Here is a 17,955-nt window from a genome sequence, read left to right as displayed (position 1 = left end):
CTATGAGGTCTTCAGACCAGGCTAAAAACACTACTCTATACTGCTTTAGGTAAAGCTGATACTCCTGATTGGAAGTATTCAAAAAACGTCTGGATACGGCATTGAGAACACGGTCTAACGGTGAACATGGGGGTGGTGCTTATTTTGGTTGGATTTGATGACCTTTGCATGGTTAGACTTGACAATCTTAGAGGTCTTTTCCAACTTGAACCATCTATGTATGATTCTATAATTCTATGACCTGAGCACTGTTCTCAGCCCTGCTCCAGCTTTGATTTTGGCCATTGCTTTATGATGTATGATTGAGTTCCTACCGTATTTTTGGGGATGTGGGAGTATTTGAGAGCTAAACAGTGAGAGGAAGGATGGGGTCAAACCAACAAGGAAGAGGTTCCTCAGCCCTGGTAGAACAGGAGAGGGAAAGGCTGGATCACTGCAGTGTCTTCGTGTTGCATGGGGAGATGTCTATGCTGAAGCCTAGAGAACAGGGACACCATAACATCAGAATTCAAAAGAAGGTATCTCAGGAGCTGGAGAGAGAAAGAATTGGTGCCATGATGTGTGAGGATGATGTAAGAGAGAAGGCAAGTAGAACAATGATTTTCAACTTATGAATAACAATGCTAATAGGTGGGTATGACTTGAGGAAAGAAAGATTGTGGAAATGTAGACAATGCTCTAATTAAATATGTGTGAAATAGAATGTAAATGTGTAATGGTAGAGAGAAGAAATCAGCCAACAGTCCACTGTAACAGGGAAGCTGGAAAATAAATAAAAAGGTACTAAAATTCTAAGTACAGAGGTACATGTGTAACTAAGAGCAATTTAATATCTCATAGGTGTTTACTGCTATTTATAGAGACACAGGAGTGGCAATTTCTTGCAAAAAAAGAAAAACAAAGCAAGAAGGAGTAGCATCTCTGCCTCCCATCTATTCACAGAGAGCTCCAGCCTGGTAGCTGCAGCTTCTTCTGCTCCTGGTCTTCACCAAAAAAGCTGGAAAGAGCTTTTCCAGGGCTGGGACAGTAATCCAGGCTGAAGGAGGCCTTCACTGAGCAGTGCCATTCACTGTGCTAGAAGGACCAAACAGAAGGTCCCTGGATAGCTCTTAAGCTCAGTTAAAGTCTCTGTATCCCATTATTGATGTCCTAAGTTGTTCCACCCTCCACATGCTCTGGCAAGCAACGTCTGTGCGACTAGTTGGAACCAGTCACCCTTTCCATGAAACTTTTTTTTTTATGATTTGTTTTCTCCTGATATCTCTTGCTGTAATGTCTCTTATATTGGAGAAGTGCTGCAGTGCCAACAGTCACCTATCAATGTAATGGGCAAAGTGAACCCTACCCTGCCAGTAGCCTCTGAACAGGGCCTAAATCTTTCTCATCCTTGTTCAAGGGCATGCCTTGTATAGAAGTGAACTTTCTGCAGAACTGACAAGGTTGCAGGCTTCAGTCCGATAATCATGTTTTATGGTGAGCAGCTAAATAAGGTGCCATCTCGGAGACCTTATCCTGCAACAGAGTCTGAAAATCTCCTGCAAAAAGGTTTTGCCCCTTAGACTGTTTGACAAGGCTTGAGATCAGCACCGAATCAAGACAGGGTAAATTTAAATCCACAGTTCACAGTGGATTTGACATCCCATCTAAAATGTGTGAGAGACTAAATTTAACCCCAAACTCATGTTGCACAGTACATTTATAAATCTCTTAGCTTACTCTAGAAAAGAAAGAGCATAAACACACCACCACCTCTGATTCTACAATGCTTCCTATGGCACTCCTTTAGTTTAAATGATAATTAAATAACATGCATTGATCTCCCTGGGAGCACAAGAGCACCAAAAGGGGAGAATTCTTGTGAAAACACCTTGGCAATCTTCAATGGAGGAGGGCAAAAAATACTTCTGCAATGAGAACTCCAGGAGTCAACAACATCCCTGTGATAAATGGCTGTCTACAAAGAAATTTCCCCAGTGAATTGCTAAAACCATTGGGGTGGCCATATCCAGACTAAATGTCTTGCAGAAATTGTGTAGATCATGCTGGACCATCTTCATTAGTCAACACGCCAGGACTGGTTAGCACCATATCCCTCTCTGATCACATGGGTTCTGCGGATTGTCTGGGACACTAGCTCTTGATGCCACCACTAACCTGCTGTCAACGTCTTAGGAAAAACAAAGTGACTTATGACAGGAGTTACTATGGTTAAATAAATAAAAGAGCTGAGCCAGCAGCTCTGCCTCTTTTGGCTGTTCTATTTGCTCCACTGTCAAGAGATTATTTTACATCCTTCTTTATTGAAAACCTCAAGTTTATTTAATAAAAAAAAGGGAAGGAGCCCTGTTCTTGAAGCATAGTTTACCTAATACTCACACTGCAGATGGAGTCTGTGTTGCTGTTGGCCAGTGACGGCTGGAATTCATAGCCAGTCAATTTGCAGAAATATTCACTGCTGGCTGGGTGGATAAAACATTACAACTTTCCATGGGGTGTGTAGGATAGGAGAAGGGAAACTGGCTGCTTTAACATATTTGTGCTGTTTTACAGCTGCCTGGTCAAGTGCTGAGCCAGGTCAGCATTGGTGAGACTGGAAAAAAGTCATGAGGGCTGGCCTCTTTCCCTTTATTCATGCAGAAGCCCCTACCCTGTGCCTTACACCTGTAATAAAGAAACGTGTATTGTATTATTTCCTAGGGAGGGTCAAGGAGGCAGCTGTGAAACTGGCCTCCTTGTGCTGGGAGCTGGTTGAGCTCATGGTGACAGGTTGTCAGTCCCCAAGGACACTGTGCAACTATGGGAGGAAGAGGCACAACTCATAAAATGTGGATCCATGTGATGGCAGCAGAAAGGATCACTCTTTTACAGTGTCCAGATCCTGTTTTCCTCACTTCAAAGGCTTCATAGAATGATGTTGCAGCCTCTTTGGGATGTTCTTTCCCCATAAAGCACCATGTCTTTGCTGCTGTCTCATATGAGCACTAGGGTGAGGGGAGAGGGAAAGTAGTAATTTAGTCACATACAGCAGAAAATTATAACATTCCTCAAAATGAACAAAAACATATTGAACTTAACTTCCCTAAGTTTCTCCCTTGCCAGGGAAAGCAGTAATTATTGCTGTGAAGGCAGAGGAGAACATGACACAGAGAATATGATAAATGTCATGCGATCCCCAGGGAGGCAATTAGCACCTTGCAGGTTTTTGTATTAGGGGTGCAGATGCTGCCATGCAGGTACAGACAGGAAGCTTTAAACATCTTGTACACCTTCAGCTACTTTGAACCCCTGAAGAGAGCCATAGCTGAGTCCTTCACCCATGTAAGATGCACTTCTGCTTCACTAGAAGGGCCCTGATAGGCTCAAAATGTGAATAAGTTCAGGCAGATTTATAGAGATACAAGTAACAAGCCTGAAAATTCATTTTGCAAGTGTTTTTCCAACTGTAGTACAATATAAAACAAAGATACATTCTGTGTTTGAATCTACTGCAAAAATTTTTGAACTGACATGGGCAGCTAAGCTGTGGCTAAATGAGTGGAAACTGCTTTGAACACCAAATAGTTGTCACACAGCTGCAAATTTCAGGAGGCTCTCTCCTTTCAGAAAAAGACCCATCTAATAATTTTGTTAGTTATTAAAATAAAATAAAAACCCTGAGACAAACCAAACAAAAAGGGTGATGACAACTGATCTGCAGATATACAGCAGTTCACACTGAAGAAGCAGCTTCAGTTTTCACTACTCTTTGCAGTTTTTCTCCTGGTAACAAAATAAGAGGCTATCAACACAGGGGGAAAAAGAGCAGAGGCTGGGAGGGGGAGGGTGAAGAGAAATACTTGACAAGTGTGAGCAAGGAGAGATTGGAGAAATCACACCAGGGTGGCAGGGGTCAGGCAGAAGGGAATAAGGAGAGGTGAAGAGCAAGGACTGGGAAACATATATCCTGAAACCAGAACATTGATATTTACTGCAAAGTTTAAGTGTGATTAAATAGCTGCAGTCCTTTTGCTGTGGTGGTATTACAGGGCACTAAGCGTTTTTCTCAGAGGGTCTGAATTTGCCAGGTGCTGAGCAGGTTCCTGGGAACAGCTCATCAGCCCATGACTCTGAGACTAGCAAGGTACAGGGTGAGTGCACAGGACTTGCTATTACAAGTTCCCAGCCTTGCCAGCAGTTAGCAGATGAATTACAGCCTTATTGGGCAAGATCTTTAAACAGTCCTGACAAGTATGAGGTGCATTGTGCGGAACAATGTTTTCAAAACATATCAGTCTCAAGCACAGAAAGGTCCAGGCACTCATGGAGGAGAGAGTACTGTCAGGCTGGAGCTGCTTGTAACACTTCAGGAAACAATGGCAATTGTGGTGCAATGTGTTGTGAGCTCAGCTCTTCAACAGCTTCAACAGATTAGCAAATTTCAGGAACCTAGAGATTTTTCTGAGGTTGCCCAATGAACAGTCACCACAGAATCACTCAATGGTTTGGGTTGAAGGGGATCTTAAAGATCATCTAGTCCTAACCCCCTTGCCATGGGCAGGGGTATCTTTCATTAGACCAGGTTGCTCCAAGCCCCATCCAACCTGGTCTTGAATAGTTCCAGTTCCAGGGACGGGGGATCCACATCATCTTTGGGCAGCCTATGCCAGGGCCTCACTACTCTCGCAGTTAAGAATTTCTTTCTAATTTCTAATCTAAACTCTCCCTCTTTCAGTTTGAAGCCATTTCCCTTTGTCCAATCACTCCATAACCTTGTCAGAAGTCCCTCTCCAGCATTTTTTGAGCCCCTTTACGTAATGGAAGGTGCTCTAAGGTCTCTCTGGAGCCTCCACTTGTCCAGGCTGAAGAACCCCAACTCTCTCAGCCAGTCCTGCTATGCCTAGAAAGCTCTCAGTGCTCTGTTCTATTACTGCCAGCAGCACAGGTAGAAAACACCTATACTAATTGGTGAGGTATAGTTATGACTGTCCTTTGCTTGCTTAAACAGCCTGAGGCAACGTTAAACCTGCAGTGGCTGATGGGAGGTCCCGCATTCTTGGTGATGTGGAGGTCTTGTAGGGAGATCAGCAGTACCACCTATGATGGCTAAGGGAACATCAGCACATAAGGAGATATAAGAATATATTCCAGTCATAAAGGTTGTGTCACTGAGGATGAACAGCCAGTTTTCTGTCCTCCAGCTTCAGCCCTAATGCAGACTATACAAATCAGCCCTGTCCCTTTTTGCCATGAGACTGGGGACTGATGGGATGGGAAGTGGAGGCCAAAACTGCTCATGATTCTCACTTACCCTCAGTCGACGTCCAAAGACGGTGACCTGCCCTCTTGCTTGCTCCTTCCTCTGCCTCCACTCCACAAGATTGAGTCCATTGTCGATGGGGAGGGTGACATTCCTCTTGCCCACTGTGGGGTTGACGGTGCCAGCCAGCAGATGTGGCTCAGTTTGCAGGGCCACTTCCATGCCGTTGGCAAGCATCAGTCTGAGAGAGCCATCAGCACCAATGTAGTAGCTGTTTCGGACTTGGTCTGAAGACAGAAAAGAGATCTTTGCTGATCTTTGATGATACAGCTCCAGCTTTTCATTCGTTCCCTCCGTCAGGCTGCATCAGCATTTCCAATGATTGCAAACCAAATACACTGTTACTCACCTGTCCCACTCACACTGAGCAAAACACTGGTTTCGTCAGTGAAAGTAAATATGGGCAATCCCTTTTTCATTCTGATGAGGTTTCTGCACCTCAAATTCTGACAGAAAGTTTTACACAGGTTAAAAAAGGCAACAGTCAAAAAACTGCAATACCTTATCAAAGGATGTGGGTTCAAACCTCTTCCTCTAGGCTAAAACTCTGGGTGGTGAGATATTTGTTTTAAATCAGTCTGACTGAAAACCTTCATGCTTTTATATCCTAAAGATCTAAATTTCACAACAATATATGAAAAAGTGGGGCCTCCTACTTTCCTCAGCTTATTCACTGTCTCACGAATGACAGGAAATTGCACAGTGAGTTAATACTAACCAGTTCCCCAAACAACAGCCAAACTCTTTCCCTTGGGAAAGCTTTCAGGAGGCAACTGAAGTCTTCATGTTTGGAGAGAAAGCAGAGGCATTAAGCTCCCACATGTCTCCATACATCTGGCCTCAACTAGGTCTTGAAAAATCAGTGGATTCTGAGGCCAGTATTTGGGAGTTCAGATGTGGAACAGAAGAGCAATCTCTCTTCTACATCCTTCAGGAATCAGGCAGGCTGAAAGCCCATCCTTTGAATCTCCAGCTGGCATTTCTCTCTGCAGAGAGGAGCTCATGAAGGGTAAGAAAGCATGAGACTTGTTCAATGTAGAATGGCTTTAAAATCATATACAAAGACTGCCTTATCTGAAGCTCTTCAAAAGCTGGAAAATATTACTGTTTCTGTCTTCCAGGGTGCCATAAATTCCTAATTGTGAATAAAAACACCCATTAAAAATTCACACAAAATGTTTTTCCATTCCGAGGCAAGTTCACTGATTGCTCTGCTGTAGCTCAGCAGGAAAAAAGATCACAGAGAAATTATCATCTCTCGACCGGATGAAGTAGATCAGGAAAGAGTACAGTTTGGTATAATTAGGGAAGGAAATCTGACACCAATTGGTCTTTTTTTATGTGGGTCTCATCCTGTTCCTGGTTGTAGCCAGCTGGAGTCCTGCCACAGTGACCTCAGCAGAACCACCACTCAACTTTCTGTACACAGTAGTGACAGTGTGAAAATGCGGGGGCACAGGATTTTGCCATAAACATACAGCAGTGATCCACAATGCAGATTCAAGTATTTTAGCTCTACCAATGAGTATGTAAGTTGATGGTCTTTGACATAGCCTCCAGCCGGATAAACCCCACTCCATGCTTTAGTCTGCAAATGGAGAGTAGGGCCACAGTCAGATGGCTGTCGTACTTTTCCTAGATGCTTGGTTTGGCAATAAAGTGTTAGGAGATGCATTTTAAATCAAATCAGCAAAATATCCCTGCATAGCTAATATATTCCTCCCTTCTTTATCCTTCACCAGGAAGCAGGGGAAAGCTTGAAGCTTTACATGAAATTTACCAGACATGTGATGTTCCCTTTGTGTTACATAAGCACCACAGAAGGGTTATTGTCACCAGTACTGTGTGGGAATGTAAATCCTCTACTTTCAACATTTTCTCAAGAGAAGACTCTTCCCTGGCTTTGGAAGGCATTTCTCAAGGGCTACATGAAAACCATGAGCCATTGGATGCTGTATTTTAGGCTGCTTTGGTTCTAGGGCACTACTGCCCTACTTTGGCATTGCACAAATGCTCACTTTGTCATTAGTCCAGTAGAAAAAATCCCACCAGGGTGCTGATGTGCCTGCTGCAGAAGCTCATAAATCCATCCTACAGGAATTTGTAACCTTCTGAAAATGTCTTGTCAGACCTTACCTATTCACAGCGTGATCCAGGTTTCCTGAAAGGTTCACCAAGAATTTGGCTCACCAAGTCACCTCGTCTGCAACATTATCCAGATATTCGTTTTAAGATTAATTTCTTCAGATACAAACAGTTTAATAATTTTATACTTCTGAAGATGGTTAAGCTGTTTGTAATTCTGCATGTCCTAATGGCCAGAATGTTCCTGTGCCAGAGGGCAGGACAATGAGAGAATTGACTGTGGCAGCATTATGTAACTGTGCCTTCAGTGCTGAGGGTGTAAATCACATCACAGTCAATTTTCTCACTGAAGGGCACCCAACAGTGGGCTTTATCGCTTAATTAGGCTCTCGAGGTGATACCAACCTCATGTCTGTGCAGTTGCCACATGTCTTAATGTGAGTGAATGGGATGGGGTGGGTTAGGTTGGATCTGCCTTGCAAGCTCAAGTAAAGATTAAGAAAGTCATTGTGTTTCCCTATAGGAATAATGAGGACAGCTTGAGGGGGCTGGCACCCTCTCAGTTGCCCTCTCCAGAAGGAGAAAAATCAGTGCTCAGGCATAACAGGCACTTTCTTTTAGGAAAGCTTGGTGTTATAGGGAGAGGGAGGGAAATGTGTGTCCCAGAGATGTCGGAACAAATGTCACTCCAGAACATGCTTGTGTCACTTGGAGCAGGTTGCTCCTTACAAGGTGAAAAGATGTTTAACAGCCCATTGTCATCAGGGACAGACTAAATGAAATCTGGAGAGTGAAGAAAGCAGAATCTGAAAGTTCCTTTCCTTTCCCCAAACTCTAGGGAACAGCGGTGATAGCTCATCCTGATCCTAAGGAGGCTTCAGCCTTCAGAACCCAGAGATCCACGCTGGCATTGTTTGTGCAGCACAGGTTCTGCCCCTACCAGTATTTCAGCACAGTGATCCCCTGCTATTTATTCCTCTTTTCTTTCCCACTTCATTACCTTTCCTCCACCTAATCAGTCCTCTGCTTCTCACCTTCTCACCAGAGACAGAACTGTGCTCATTTCCTACAGCCACAAACTGGTCCCACCAGTGGACAGTGGCTGTCCACTTCTCTTTTGTCCCTTGTGCCTCTCCACACCAGCCCTTTAGTTCTAATGCGGACCTACTGGGCACAGGAATGGTAATTTTTTTGGATGCTTCTTTGTGGACGTTTGAACAACCACTGAACAAAGAATCAGATCTTCAGCAACCAGCTGGAAGCTTGTTCCAGGAGGAGAGTAACTGTTAAGTTAGAAGCCATTAAGAGACTGAAGCAAAGGGGATGGCTGGAAGTGTGGTTCGATTTATGCAACCCTTTTTATTACAACAATAATGGTAATGATGATGGAGGATTGTACTGCATGAGACTGCACGGCAAGGGGACCGGCTGGGAGTGCAGAAAAACAGCTGCAGAGCAACTGCTGTGCTTGGGAATGTGGCTAAGTAGCTGTGAGTATGTGTCTGTACCAGCATGTGGGGAGCTCTTGGGCACTGGGGATGCAGGTGATTTTTGGTGCTGGGATTATCAAGATGTTGCCTGTTTCCTGATTTTGTGCAGCTTGGTCAGGAGAGGGACAGTGGCCCAACTCACCTTGGAGCAGGGTGTAGAAGGCTCCTGATGCTGACAAATTGGTTGTTATCGTGACATCATCCTTGCTGGAGGTTTCCACCTGGACGTGCACGGAGCTGTCGGTATCGCTGCGGAAGCTGCTCACTTGGCCAGTAGGGAAGGTCACATTGGTCAGGCGGCCAAAGCTGTCGTACCTGAAAGGGAGGATGGAGTGAAGTCGACAGCATCAACAGAGAGGTGGGAGGCAGGAATCATCCTATAAAGCAGAGACCAACTCTTCAAGTCTTCATCCAGATTTCTCCCAGAGAAAAATGTATTGTCACTCTGTCAGGCTGTCCTGACTTTTTCTGGCTTCATGAGAAGAAAATCACAGCTTTTAGCTGAAGAAAATGAACAGAAAGTGACTAAATATGTATTAGCCTGCATTTTAACAATATTTTTCCAATTCTTCTCACCTGAACCATGCTTCTTGTTTACGAGAGTAACTTTACTGCTCTTCCACTATACGGTGACTTAGGAAAACACCCTGGCTTGTGAATCCTGTCTAGCAGAACTACGAGTTTCTGAAGGCCATCAACTATTTTGTCTGGCTGTGTCCTGAGCTTTTCAGCAATTTATTTTTTTTACTTTTTTTCCTATCTTATTTAAAAGCTAAATGTTAAGACAGCATCAAGGGCCTGCCAGATTGGTCACATCAGGTAAGAGAACTGTCCTTTGTGAACATGGTGTAGAGCCCTGAGCACAGCTGAAACCCCAGTGCCTACCTTTTACTTTACTAGGACCATCTGGAAGGAAGGACTGATTTAAAAGAGTAAAAAAGCAGACCAGTTCTCACCCCTACTGTGTCCTTGGCTTTTCCAATGAGGAATCTACATAAGTGCCATCTGGGAAGGTTTCTGTGATGTGGACACCCATGTACCAAGACCCAGATGAAATAAGCTCCATACGTGCAGGTCCCACAGCAGTTAACAAGTTGGGGGAGCTATTTTTCAATAAAAAGATAAGCAGACACTTGTGTCTAGAGTCCTCCTGAGTTGACAGAGCAAACACCATCCTGCCTCTCATTTGTGGCATTACAAAACAGGTGCCTGTGGGTTACAAACTGAGATAGGGCCAGAGGGTTGGCAAGGGACCTTTGCAGCAAGGCTATTGTAGTCTGAAATTGAGGGTAGTAGGAAGCTCTACTGGCTTATCTCTGGAGGGCTGTTGAAAGTTCTGATAAGATGGACCTTCAGGGAAGGGATATTTAAATAGTCAGGGAGAAACAATAGGAAAGTTCCAGCAAATCAGTCAGTGATAAATGCTGGACTTTTTTCAAGTCATGCCCATCTTTTAAGAATGATTTATATGATATACAAGAAGATGATGTTATGAAAACATATCACTTGGGGATGCAAAATGAATGCTGGGTGAGCAGAGAGGACATGTTTTCCTGCCCTATCCAGTGGTGAGCCTTTGATGGATCACAGTGTCCAGTGACGGGCACCATTCCTCGGAATGACAAAGTAATATAAAGGATACATTAAGGATAACAAGCTTAGAGAACATGATCTAAGAGGTAAAGCCAAAATAAAAGAGTTGATTTAGAAAAGGGAAGACAAGGAAATGGGAAAATACCACCCTGACAGCGGATATTCTGAAGCAGATTTTAATTAATTGCTTGTCATGTCTATTGAGGATGTGACATAAAGTAATCAGTTTGAATGGAAACAAGAAAAATTCAGGTTAGAAGCTCTAGAATATTTTCAAGGTCCATTGTTGCTCCAAGAAGAGGAAGAGATGGAGCACTGGAAACTCTACTGCCCATCACTTTTAAGAACAGGGGAGGAAATCTGTTAGAGGGGATCTGGATTCAGATGATCAGACCTTGGAGGGAGCAAATGGTTGAGGAGCTCCTGATGCTTCTCTTTAGGATTACTCTGAGCTGGGGAATAAGAAAATAGATCCCATATAATAACAAAACCCACAAACCAAACAAAAAGAAAAGAGAGAAGAGAAGAGAAGAGAAGAGAAGAGAAGAGAAGAGAAAACAGAAAAGAAGAAAAAAACAAGGAAAGGAAAGGAAGGGAAAGGAAAGGAAAGGAAAGGAAAGGAAAGGAAAGGAAAGGAAAGGGAATCACAAAGTACTCTGAAGTTGCAACACATTGAGCAGTCATTGGACTGGCTCTGCACTATACAGGAAAAGAAATATTTCTTGTCTTCCATTCTCATTTTCCCAGATTTGGGCACAGTGCTGGTAACTTTGCATTTGACAGTGATTTTGTGTGAGGAAGGGCTAGTTGAAAAGGTGATTTTTGTCCAAGTTTAATATTTAGTGTACAGTGACTAAGTGGGTGACCTCATTGCAAGTCTCTCCAGCCCTCAGGTTTGGAGACATCATCACATGAGGCTTTTCTTGCCCTTTGGCAGAAGGGGATGTAGCAAGGTAGAAGAAAGCATTTGGCCCTCCACAGTGTCAGCCTATCAGTCATGGGATTATCCAAGCATGAGGAACAGCCTTGCCCTTTCCCTCCAAGATCCTGGCAATCAATCATCCACTTGTGAAATGGAAAAGAAAGCAGAAGAAAAAAAGAAACGAACAAGAAAGGGATAAAATCAGGACTGCATTGCAGGAGTTTGGCAGAGATCAGTTAAAGCTTTTCCAAGCAACTAGCAGCACACAGCCTGGATCTGAACTGCATCTCCTTGAAAGAGCCAGAACTAAAGTGCTCCCAGTACTAGTTTACTCCAGGTTTGTGGCTGCCCTGTTTGCACTGAGACTTATGTGTTTTGCTTGTACTGTCTCCAGTCATCTGCCCATCTCCTCCTAAAACAGCATGTGAATCTTAAACAGAAAACATCGCAGGTGACATCTTTACCCCATCTGCTGAGACAGGACACATGGGAGATGATTTAGTGTCTCCCTTGAGTAGAGAAAACGTTGTTATCACTGAAGGTGTGTTGTGTAACATCCCAAATTCCTTCTACCACAACATCAATAATCCTATACATAAACCAGTCTGAAGCCTAAGAGGTGAGTTTGGTGTAATACAGGTGTGCCAAGGAAGTGGGTTTGCAGGCTAGGGAAATAAGGAAAGCAAAAGCCAGGATGCAGGCAGAGGGCTTGTTCATGTGAAAAGTGCTGAGTTAATGTCCTCTGAGTCATAGGTTTTATCATAACTGAGTGACACTCAGTAAAATGCTGAGAGTCAGCAAAAAACTTATACTCCATGCAAGCCCTACTTATGAGCCCCGAAGAAAGTCTCAAAACCCTGTAGATACTCAGTTTAACAGCCCCAAGCAGCAGCAAACACTCAGATGCTTTTACTCTATTCATCGAAACGCTGAATCACAGAATGGTTTGGCTTGGAAGGGACCTTAAAGATCACCTCACTTCAACTCTCCTGCTGTGGGCAGGGACATCTTCCACTAGACCAGGTTGCCCAAAGCTCCATCCAACCTGGTCTTGAACACTTCCAGGAATGGGGCAGCCGCAGCTTCTCTGGGCAACCTGTTCCAGTGCCTCACCACCCTCACAGTAAAGAATTTCTTCCTATTATCTATTCTAAACCTACTCTTGTTTAGTTTAAAGCCATTTTCCCTTATCCTATCATTGCATGCCCTTATTAAAAGGCATGTCATGTCTTTTTATATAATAATATGTAATGTAAAATAAATATTATTTTATATACTATTTAAGTAGCGCCTTTTTTTTTAATATTCCTGGACCTCAAGCTCCCAGCACTCTCACAAATGGTCCTCCACCTCTGCTGGGCAAATATGTAATATTTGCAAATATGCAACTAGAGAAATCTGTCAGTAACTTCTGCTTGCTCAAATTAGGTTAAAACAGCATGAAAAAAGAGCATGAAAGAGTGTGATGGCGCTTAGACCTTTGTGGACACATTTTTCTGGCAAATTCAAAATGACTAAGTACAATACAGGTAATTTACATGGTTACATTTTTATAGCTGTACGAAATTCACAGGACTTCATCAAGAACTTCATCAAGAGAAAGGATTTCCATTTGGGACTTTGGATCCTGAGAAGCAAGGCTCCTTTTGGGCCAGAACAGTCTGGAATGGTCTGCTGGAATTGGTTTAAGATGTCTGCACATGTACATCAGACTTTTGGCACCTCCTTAGTCACCCTATTAATGACCACCAGAAGGAACCAGGACCATCTGTGTTTTCTGCAGGAACTGCTGCACCTCTCTCTGCCCAGCAGCCAGGCAGGGACCTGCCAAGCACTGTCTTTGGGGGGGTGACAGCTCACTGATTTTGCACCTGCAAGGAGGTCCTGCCTTACAAAGGGTGAAAGGTGAGAAGGTAGCACAATTATAATGCTCCCATTTTTATTATTAATTTTAATTGTGGCAGATGAAGTGTAAAATATTCGCGGCCGGACAAAAACTCCTTTTAGCACTGTGGTGATAATGCAAAAGGAGGTGTGGGAAGCCAGTTAGCATGTATACACACAGCGTTTTCCTCTTGGCAAGCAGTTCCTCTTCTCTTTTCTGTTTTGCTCAGGACTGGAGCATTTCTCCCTTTTCCCCTGCTTTAGCTCACACAACATATACCTGATATCATCTATCACAAACCCACAGTCTCCCAGGGATTTGAAGACTTGCATATCCCAAACAGATAATATGCTTAACTAGTTAAATGAGTCAGCTCCTTCCACCTCTGCTTTCAGCCTCATAAAGGCACTTACAGGGCACATCTCAGCTTGGAGAGGAAGCTACCTAAGAGCCAGCCAAGTGACTGGCTCTTAGGTAGCTGCAGGTGTGCCCTGGTATTTGCAGTAACATAAATCTCCCCTAGTCACCTCATTTTGCTGCCTGTCTGTTTCCACAGCATCAGGATTTACGGGTGGGCCAGTTTTCATCACAGCCTAAGACTTCTGTGTTCTCTGAAAGCCCCAGCATTAAGGAAATACTGAAGCACAGGAGTGCACACAGCAGCCACTTGGAGCAATGAATCCATCACCTGCTAACACAGCTGCTGCCTCCCTTTCAAACCTGCTGCAAAACCTCAGCACTTACAGTGACAATTATTAGGCCAGCAAAGGAAGCCGTTGCCATCCATTCCCAATTGGAAATGTATTTAGCTAAGGTTCAGTGCACAGAATTAAAATGGTATTTGGTGCTTATGAGGCCTAATTGTTGGCTTGTAAACATTCAGAGCTTTCATTTATCACATTACCATTGTGTAGAGATCTGGGCCTTGGGAATTAAAGAGCATCCGAAGTACCATCTATTCAGAAATCAATTCCTTGCCTGAGTTTCTGGGTTTTCTCATTTTAGCTTTTTCACATTTCATCAACCTTTTAAAACTACCACTCAAATAGATCAGAAAAAAAATCACAATGATAATTTTGCACTTAGTGCCAAAGTATCTAAACGGACCTTGCAAACTATATTTTGCATGCGATTATACTGACGTGCACCCGACGCCTCTGAACAAGTTTGCCTCATCTCAGTTTTTCAAACAACATTAAACAGAACATTAAAAATAAATCTATAACAGACAAACAGATAGTACTCAAATATGCATGAAGGCAAGTCCTCTCCCTAATGACCCAAGGCCAGGTTGTGGTCACAGTCTGCTGAATTTTCTGACTGCCCAAACAAGAAGACGAAGATCTCTCTCTTGCTCTTATGATTCTCGTAATTCCCTTGGTTCTCAACTAAACTCTGCCACCAGGTATTCATTTCAGGGCAGGCCAATGGTTCCAAATATGACCTCACAATTTAGTGAGAGCACTGGAAAAGGGCTATTTTATCATGGCACTTGGCAGAGTTTCACTGTAGCTTCATCTGAGGAACAACAATGAGAATTTCATAATTTATCATGTAGAAACTGTGGAGCAAGTGGAACAAAGAAATCTTGCTAAAAGAGGAGGGAGGGCAAAAGCCAAGATGTTTCTCATACTCCAGTCTGCTGCAGGAGTAGAATGAGAGCTTCATTTGAACTACCCTAAACCAAGGATACCACCAAATTCTGTAAAACTCAGTGTATGACCTGATAAATCACCAAGTGATAAAGGGATGTTATTAATGCAGGAAGGCAGCTTTTCTCTGAGTCAAGAGGTGGCTGCTCCTCTAAGGGCAATATGCATTATTTAACTCTGGTTTTGCCTAAGAGAGGAAAAAAACCTCAAAGCCTTTACACCAACTGCAAAGCAGACTGAGTCTGCGTCTCACCATGGTAGATGCTGACCATGTTGCCCAGTTCTGGTACCACAGTCACACAGACCAGGGCACTGGCTTGGGAACTAAATGCTGCTGGTGCTGGGGTGGGACTTCTGCTGAGCCCTGGGGTTCACTGGGAAGCCATTCAAGGTCCTCCTGCATGCTCAGTCCAGCTGGCTTCTACTTTCCATCCATTACAGTGTGTGAGGTTTGGCAGAGTTTGGTTCTCTGTAAAACAGCATCCAATGTTACGGGTCAAAGCTCCCCTTACCACCCATCAGAAGACCTGGCTCTATGAGATCTTTGCCCTTCAGGCAGCTGTGAGCCACTTCTTGGGGAGTCCATGAAAAGGTTTTGAATTTCTTGGGCTTGGCTGGAGCTGTGTGTAAGTACTTCAGTCTGTATGGGAGGAGGTGACCTTCAAAACTAATTGGGCACACAAAGGATCTAAGCAAAAGAGCCTCATCTGGGCTAAATAATGCATAGAAGGTTTGACTTCAGCTTAGAGGGAAATTGAATTAATGTACAGTGATAACATCTCAGTGAACTAATCAAGATAATTGCCATATTCTTGATTTAAACAAATCCATTAATAAGACTTTCCGGATTCTGAAGCAGACAAACAGCAACTGCTAAGGAACTTTGTAAAGGCTGGTAGCAATTTTTTTCAGGTCAAGTTGAAAAGCAGCAACAACAAAGCAGCAAGTAGTCATACAGCATCCTTTGTCTTTGACTGGAGGAGCCGAATGAGAAGTCATTTCCCTGGCTGAGTTTCCAGATCAACTTCCTTTGCTGCTGATTATTGCTGTCACCAGTTCAATGGGAAGGCAAGTCTTTAATCCAGTTACCGGCCAAGCTGGGCTGCATTGCATTAACTGACAGCTAATGTCAAGCTCTCTGCAGAGGTAGGGAAGGCCTATATAATGCTAAAATCCTCAAAGTAGTTGTAGATAGGCCTTGGGGACAGGCTAATTACTGCAGGGAGCTAAGTTTCACTCTCAAATGAAAGGGGAAACTGCACACCATTACACACCGAACCTTACTCAGAGCTAAACCTGATAAAACAGCATTGATAGAGCAGGTTTGGCTGTAGATGAGCGAAAGGAAGAGCTGTAAGTCCTACAAGCGACTCTGCCACTGCCTGAAGACAGCACCAGTTTCATTCCTTTCTCCACAGAAATGAAGAGACTGTGTGCCAGCCCATCCTGAAGCCTTGGAGAACCTGGGTTCCCTGGTGTACCCTGGAGACAGACCTCTAGTACTGCATCAATGTATCCTGCCTCCTTCTCTCCTCTCCATAATTACACCAATGTGCCCATATGCTCTTTGCAGCCTTATGATAAAGGCTAAGAAATGCCCTGGTAAGAACAGCAACTGGAAGAGAACCAGAGATGCTGGCTATGCTGGTTGGAACTAGATGTTCTTTAAGGTCCCTTCCAACGCAAACTATTCTATGATATTATGATTCTATGATGAACACATACAGTGATGCCACTCTCACATCACCATTGCTCTTTCATGTTGGGTGTTTGGTTTTGCACCTCTGTAGACAGTCAGGTAAAGGTAAATCTTGTAAGGATGTTCTTCTTTGGGCCACTAGTGCAGAGCAAACTTGCCAGCTGGATTTACTTTACTCAACTTTTTAAACAGTGGTGTCCAGCTTGCCCTCGCCCATAAACAACTATTATGTGCAGTCAGAAACATGAAGTTTTTCCTCTGAGTCATATTTGATATCTTTATTTCTCTATCCATGAGCAAAACAGAAATATGAACTTCACCTTCCCCTTCAGCCAGGACTGAAAACTACTCAGAGCACCTTCCAGTTATTCTTGGTAATTAAATCACTTAAACTTTCCCCTGATGTTCTGATAGAGAAATCAATAACCTGAAGGTAGTGAATGTTGATTTGGTTTACACCATCTTCTTAAGCTTCTTGGTTATCAAGGAACTTAGACTTCATCCTGCCATGCCTGCACTCATCCCGGTAGCGTGTGTTTGAGTCACACAAATCTGTCTGGCGAGAATATATTTTAAGGACGGCATTAGAATCCTGCTCTGAGACACCAAGAAATGGAGAATGTACCACTTTCATGGTTGGTCACTCTACCAGTTAGGTCATCTCAGCCTTACAAAACCACACCTTCTTGTCAACTTCAATGTCTCTAGTTTTGCTTTTTCTTACTCTTCTCAGGCCTTTCTCTGCCAGGTTGAGAGTCCCTCTGTAGGCTGACATGTTGTGATCTAGACAGTCTCCTTCATGTTGAGATAAATAGATCAAGTCTTTTTAGTTCTCCCCATGAATGCATTTTTGTAGAGCTTTTCTGCCCCGACTTCAATTTTCACCATCCTTCATAAATTGCAAACATCAGAACTGACACTATTAGTCACATCATCTTCCTATTACCCACTACAAGTAGAGTGCAATGAGTAAATGTATTATGTTGATTTGACCATGAAACCAACAAGTTAGACAGATTTGCTGTGGAATTATGCTAAGGATCACACTGAATGACTTGATGCCTTGCTCATTAGAGCTCCTGAGAGTCAATGCTTAGCCCAGTTACATGTGTACCCTTGGTATTAGACATATTTTGTTTAAATGAAACCTGCTTCATCACGCAACCTAAATATCTCACCTTTATTTACTAATTTTCTAATTTTATATTTTTTCCCAGGTTACACATGCAAAACTGGGACAGAATCAACCCCTGCTAATTCACCGATTTGCTTTCCAAGTCCTTAGTGGATAGGATAGGATAGGATAGGATAGGATAGGATAGGATAGGATAGG

General features: G+C 43.4%; 1 protein-coding gene across 10 annotated transcripts in view; it reads right to left on the bottom strand.

The window, feature by feature from the left end:
* TENM4 (teneurin transmembrane protein 4) overlaps nucleotides 1-17,955 on the bottom strand; it is a 599,346-nt gene that overhangs the window by 23,624 nt on the left and 557,767 nt on the right. For all 10 annotated transcript variants that reach the window (XM_027664342.1, XM_027664505.1, XM_027664591.1 and 7 more), the window contains 2 exons: nucleotides 9,014-9,186; nucleotides 5,288-5,523 (listed from right to left, as the gene is read on the bottom strand). In XM_027664342.1, the coding sequence (XP_027520143.1) occupies nucleotides 5,288-5,523; nucleotides 9,014-9,186 (409 nt within the window). The remainder of the gene's footprint in view (nucleotides 1-5,287; nucleotides 5,524-9,013; nucleotides 9,187-17,955) is intronic.

This window comes from Corapipo altera, unplaced genomic scaffold, assembly GCF_003945725.1.
Source record: "Corapipo altera isolate COAL_440 unplaced genomic scaffold, ASM394572v1 0, whole genome shotgun sequence".
Lineage (NCBI taxonomy): Eukaryota > Metazoa > Chordata > Aves > Passeriformes > Pipridae > Corapipo > Corapipo altera.
The sequence above is the reverse complement of the archived record's forward strand: the minus strand, read 5'-3'. Positions and strand labels throughout refer to the sequence as shown.